Raw genomic sequence first — 5586 nt, 5'->3', positions numbered from 1 at the left:
ATGTAAATTATGGTCACAATCAAAATGTAAGACTGTAAGAGACAATTGTCAAAAATGTAAGAAAACTTGATCATTAATGCTCCCATAATGAAATGATTTTTATGAAATTTTTTTTAAAAAAAAAAAATGATTGGCAAAAAAAAATCACGTAAAATATAAATTTTTAGGGCGGATGATTTAACCCAGGTTTATATTTAACCCAGGGGACAAGTTAGCAAACCTCTTTTAAAAAAAAATTTCTTATTTTCGCATAAATAATTTTATGAAAAAATTAATATTATATGTATAAATTTACGATATGTTTTTTAATTAAAAATCAAAAAAAAAGTACATTTTTACGTAATTATTTATGAAAATTACAGTATTTACATCCCTATAAAAAATTTTTATCCGAATATTTCCATTATTTCTCCGTGTCTTCCGTAAAAATTCCGTGAAAATGATACGGATATCCGTGTTAGCGAGATGAAAATTTCCATGATTTAAGGCTATAAATTCCATGAAAATGATACATTCACGGAAAAAACATGGAAAGATAAAACACGGATCAGATTTTTTACAGGGCATAATTTACGTTGTTAAAAAGTACGAATAAAGGTCAAATGCGAATTAAAACCTTTACGTGATCTACGTAATCAAAGATTGCGTAATTAATATTTTTTTAAAATGTAATATATAGTATTACGAAATTTTTATTTTTTAATATAAATGAGACACGAATTCGTAAGGAGCCGCTACTCTATTATCATTAAGAGTACGATTAGGAAAATATTAGGATTAGGTTAGGTATTCTAAATCTACCGTTTAGCACTGCATGAAATATCCCAAAATACTTGATTTAAAAAAATTGAATAATACCCACGGGTATTTCATGAGATGCCGGGTATTATATGAGGGGTACAGTATAATGTTGACCAGAATTAAGCTTGTAACCAGAATTAAGGTAATTTTTATATCTAGTAGAATACCCGGATCTTTTAAAGTGAGGGTACGCCCAAAAGGGAGGTATTTTATGCAGTGCTTGACGGTAAATCATATTTTAATATATTGGCAAGTGTTTTGATGATCATTCAATCTGCTTCATAGAAGTTATGCCTTTTTTATTCAAGAGACTAAAAGCACAAACCATACATAATAGGAAAAAAATAGTAGCTGTTTTCTATACTACGATACCTGAAATAAAATATTAATAACGTCATGGTCTTTAAATTAAATCGGTTGGTTTAGAATATTGTTTTGATTCTAAAAAAGAAATTGAATCTAAAAATAAAGCAAAAAAATTTAAAAGAATTTTTCTATACTCAATTTATTCTAATCAAATCAAATCAAATATCAATTAATTTAATTTTAATTTTAAATTTAATTAATTCTTCATATTATATTTTTTTGATCATAGATTTTTTTATATTGTCGATTTTATAATTTACGGCTTTTGAAAATTTACGCTTTTTTTTATTATTACATATCTAATACATAATAACGATGCTAACAAACTATTTTAATCAATAAAAGAAGTATAGTCAGTACAGTCAACTCTCTATAAATGCGTAAATGCACCCATTATATTATATACCCTTCGCACATGCACCTTTTAGTTCAGTCCCAAAATTATATGATTCATAATGATTTCACTGTGTATAAAGTATAATGCACTCCCTCTTTAAATGCATAATTTTATGTGGTCCCAAGGGGGGGGGGGGGTGCATTAATAGAGAGTTGACTATAATTATTAACTTACCTGCTCTTACCCTGCTGCTGCCTAATAATTTCATTGTGGCTTAAATCACAATTTGTTATCGGCATCGGCATACTAATAAGTTAATCGACTATCATCATACTGTGAAACGTTATAAGAAATTTAAAGAAATAAATGCGGCGCTGCTCTTGGTCTAAGCAATTTGTGACTCTTACTTTTTGTTCTTACTCGATAAAAAAAAATCTCTTTTTTAAAAAAATACGAAGCAAAAAAAAAAATGATAGTATTATTCCTTCGAGTTTTATATATTATTTATCTTATAATGTGCGGAATAACACGTGAGTTGATGTGGTTACAATTTTAAGAATTATTTTTAGAAAATAAATTTTGATTCGTTGGTTATTTTTAATCGAATTTTAGACATAAGATTATTCGCACTTTTGGATTTGATTGAAGTTGAATCACCAGCATATAGTCAAAAGAATATAAATAAAATCAATGATGATAGTTCTGTATTGTAAGTAAAAATAGTAAAATGAAATTATGCACATTACTATCAAACTATAAATAAACTTTATTAATAAAATCCTATCAAATTTCAGATACCTCTGTTTAGTTATAGGAGCGATATGTTATTCAGGTAAGTTATTGACTATGAAGTTAATGACTATGAAGTTATTGTGATCATATGGGAAATATTTTAAAATACTTTATTGATTTCTAGCTCACTCATTTGTCAAATTTGGATGGAAGAGCACAAGACAGAACGGTGATGAAATAGGAGCTCATTATTTGTAAGCATATATATATATGTGTATATATAAATAAAGAATTAAAGTTTGACTAAAATTATTTACTAAAATTTATTAAATTACGATCTTTGTAGAATACTAGCAATTCTTTGGTCGTTTTATTATTGTAAATATATCTTTAATACATTTTTAAATTTATATTTTAACTTACAAAACTAACAAATTTAATTTTTATCCTGAAAAAAAAAAAAAGTCGCTTTGGCAATTAGGATGGTAATATTTAACGCGGAACCATTAGCAAAATTTCCATGGAAATGTAACACGGCAAAGAATCCAATCATTTCAAATTTATTATTCACGTTATGTAAATTAAGACTTTTGGATATTATGTTAGCTTTATTAAATCCGATCATACTATTTTGGTTAGGTTGGGCTTGTTTATTAGATTGGGATGAAATTTGGTTTGATTATTTTGAAAAATTAAAATCAAAGTTATTAAATAATAATAACAAAGTTGAATATACTAGTATATAATTGTAATTTGAGACAATATGTATAAAATTAATAAAAATGAGGTTAAACTTGTTAACGTTTGGAATTTTGCGTCATAAATTAATTATAAATTTCTAGAAACACGAATTTGTCGATCTCGGAACGTAAAACAATTAGAGTACTTTTAATTGGAATGTTTTAATTATTTGGCGTTTACACAATTACAAACAAACCTTTATCTCCTTATCTCGTACAATACTTTAACTCGAAAGAATTTAATTATATACAGTAAATATAAATGAAAAAGGAAATCATTCAAATATATAAATAACTTTGTGTGGGAAAAATCAAGAAAAGGAAATGAAGGAAATGTCGAAAGTTCTGATCATCAAACCTTGTCGTTACGATTATTATAAAATTATTATTATTTATATATATTTTTTGTCATTGATATTTTCAAAAGGAGTAGAATTTTTTACGCAGTCGTACTTCAGTAGTACTTCCGTCTTCCCGCCAAATTTATCCCGTCGTTTTGTAACAATTTCTGACCAATTAAAATTAGTTTAGGGTTGTTATGCAAGTTATTTATAAAATGACGTAACAATGACCTTAGAAGGTAAAAAAAAGGGACTAAGCTTTTTTTTTTTACTACATGGAAAATGATTGCGGTAACTACTTTTTTATTTAGAGGGCGTTCGTTAATCATGTTAATCATGTTTGTTTTAAAAAAAAAAAATCATTTTATTATACGGGGAAATCCGTTTCATAATTTATGGAAAATTATATAAGAATACAATTTTACATTTTTTTACGATAAAATTAAATAATTTATCAATAATTTTTAGAATAAAATGTTTTACAAATTATTAACAATTACAAGGTATATTCAATTCATTATCTTATTGATAATAATCGGTTTAGGTAAATTTTTTTTTCTTTTTTTTTAAAAAAAAAAGTTAGCAAATTTATATATATATATTTTGTTTATGTTCTAATAATAGAAATAGCTCAACTATTGGCATTTCGTGCTAATAGGGAACAATTCTCATTTCCTAATGTAAATAATTCGGCACCGTTGAGCTCGGATGGCAATGTTTCATGGTCCGTCTATTTTGAAGATATGAATATGTAAGTGAAATATTAAAGTTTTAGTTAAATATATATTTATTTTAGTTAAAGTATTTTTTTTTTAGTTAAAGTTAATTTATTTTTTTTAATTATTTTTTTTTTCAATCATTTTAGTGTTCATGGAATTAAAATATTTTATTACATTGTAATAATATTAACCTTGCTTGGTCCACGTGAGTCATTATTATTATAATTTGTTATATATATATTTTTAAAAAATTCATAATCTTTTTTTTTTTTAATTTATGAATAGAATTCTTTTGGAAAAGGTTTAATAAATCACCAATTTTATTTAGAGACAAATATTATGAACTGTAAAGTATTATAATTTATAAATTACCTTTTTACTTGTACATGATTTTTTAATATTTTTAATAATTTATTTTTATTTATTTTATTTATTTAGTTTTTATTTAGCAATTTGGTTTACAGTCAGTAAGTTTTTTATATATTTTCAATTTTTCAATTAAATTATTATAATTATAATAGTAGTAATAATATGATATATCTATCATCTTTTCAGGTCTTACAAATTTAAAACCAGTATTCTCAGGAACAAGTTTAAATTGTAATGATTCAAATTGGGGACCTCAAGGTTATAGGTGTAAAATGTTTATCTCGAGCGAATTTTTTAGTATAATTATGACAATTAGTTGGTTAATTTCAACTTATGTATTACTTAAGTATTTAAGAATACATAAGGAAGAAATAGCTGATAGAGAAACTGAAAGGAAGAGTAATAAGAGTATTAGGAGGAATAAAAAAAAGGAACCAAAAATTAATAATGATTATGATGATAATGGGAGTGTTGAGAATGTTTAAAAAAAAAACAATAAAATAAATAAGTAAATTAGTTTTGAAAATTTTGGTAGTTTTGACAATTTCTGGAAGTTTCGGTAATTTCTGACAGTTTCGGTAATTTCTGGTAGTTTTCGGCAGTTTTTACAGTTTTTGGCAGTTTCGGTGGTTTTCCAGTTTCGGTAATTTCGGCGGTTTCGGTAGTTTCGGTAGTTTCGGTAGTTCGGAATTGAAACTAGAATAAATTATTGTAAATTGTAATAAAATTTTTTAACAATGTATCCATCTACAGTTCGGCATAGAAGCTAAATATGTGATTATAATAAGTAATTAGTAAATTGTAATAAAATTCTTTACATCCGTCTACAGTTCGGCATAGAAACTAAATATATGACTCGATAATAAAATTCTTTACGATTTATCCATCTACAAGTTCGGCATTAAACTAAATATGTGATTGTATTAAGTAATTAGTAAATTGTAATAAAATTCTTTATATCCGTCTACAGTTCGGCATAGAAACTAAATATGTGATTATAATAAGTAATTAGTAAATTGTAATAAAATTCTTTATATCCCATCTACAGTTCGAAATTGAAACTAAAAATGTGATTATAATAAATTGTAATAAAATTCTTTACATCCATCTATAAGTTCGGTATTGAAATTAATTATATGACTAGAATAAACGATAATAATTCTTTACGATTTGTCCATCTA

General features: G+C 25.1%; 2 protein-coding genes across 2 annotated transcripts; both read left to right on the top strand.

Moving 5' to 3' along the window:
* The first annotated feature begins 1891 nt into the window (after positions 1-1891).
* On the top strand, positions 1892-3059 carry OCT59_013691 (uncharacterized protein). Its single transcript, XM_025314647.2, has 6 exons — positions 1892-2034; positions 2117-2213; positions 2299-2336; positions 2421-2490; positions 2583-2614; positions 2702-3059. The coding sequence occupies exons 1-6, from the start codon at positions 1974-1976 to the stop codon at positions 2980-2982; spliced, it is 579 nt and encodes a 192-aa protein (XP_025184638.1). The 5' UTR covers positions 1892-1973; the 3' UTR covers positions 2983-3059.
* A 594-nt stretch (positions 3060-3653) lies between these two features.
* Positions 3654-5250, top strand: OCT59_013690 (uncharacterized protein). The gene is made up of 6 exons (XM_025314648.2): positions 3654-3861; positions 3942-4068; positions 4183-4241; positions 4322-4382; positions 4475-4503; positions 4592-5250. Exons 1-6 carry the CDS (start codon positions 3792-3794, stop codon positions 4888-4890), a joined length of 645 nt encoding a protein of 214 aa, XP_025184639.1. The 5' UTR covers positions 3654-3791; the 3' UTR covers positions 4891-5250.
* The last annotated feature ends 336 nt before the right edge of the window (positions 5251-5586 follow it).

Source organism: Rhizophagus irregularis, chromosome 21, assembly GCF_026210795.1.
Source record: "Rhizophagus irregularis chromosome 21, complete sequence".
Classification (NCBI taxonomy): domain Eukaryota; kingdom Fungi; phylum Glomeromycota; class Glomeromycetes; order Glomerales; family Glomeraceae; genus Rhizophagus; species Rhizophagus irregularis.
This window is presented reverse-complemented; position numbering and strand designations above follow the sequence as displayed.

Excerpts from the sequence above, each read along its gene's own strand:
- OCT59_013690 (XM_025314648.2), top strand. The coding sequence starts at position 3,792 with ATGTTTTACAAATTATTAACAATTACAAGGTATATTCAATTCATTATC. Across the intron at positions 3,862-3,941 it reads ATTGATAATAATCGGTTTAG|AAATAGCTCAACTATTGGCA; the intron begins GTAAATTTTTTT and ends TTCTAATAATAG. Across the intron at positions 4,504-4,591 it reads AGCAATTTGGTTTACAGTCA|GTCTTACAAATTTAAAACCA; the intron begins GTAAGTTTTTTA and ends TCATCTTTTCAG.
- OCT59_013691 (XM_025314647.2), top strand. The coding sequence starts at position 1,974 with ATGATAGTATTATTCCTTCGAGTTTTATATATTATTTATCTTATAATG. Across the intron at positions 2,214-2,298 it reads AATGATGATAGTTCTGTATT|ATACCTCTGTTTAGTTATAG; the intron begins GTAAGTAAAAAT and ends ATCAAATTTCAG. Across the intron at positions 2,491-2,582 it reads GAAATAGGAGCTCATTATTT|AATACTAGCAATTCTTTGGT; the intron begins GTAAGCATATAT and ends CGATCTTTGTAG.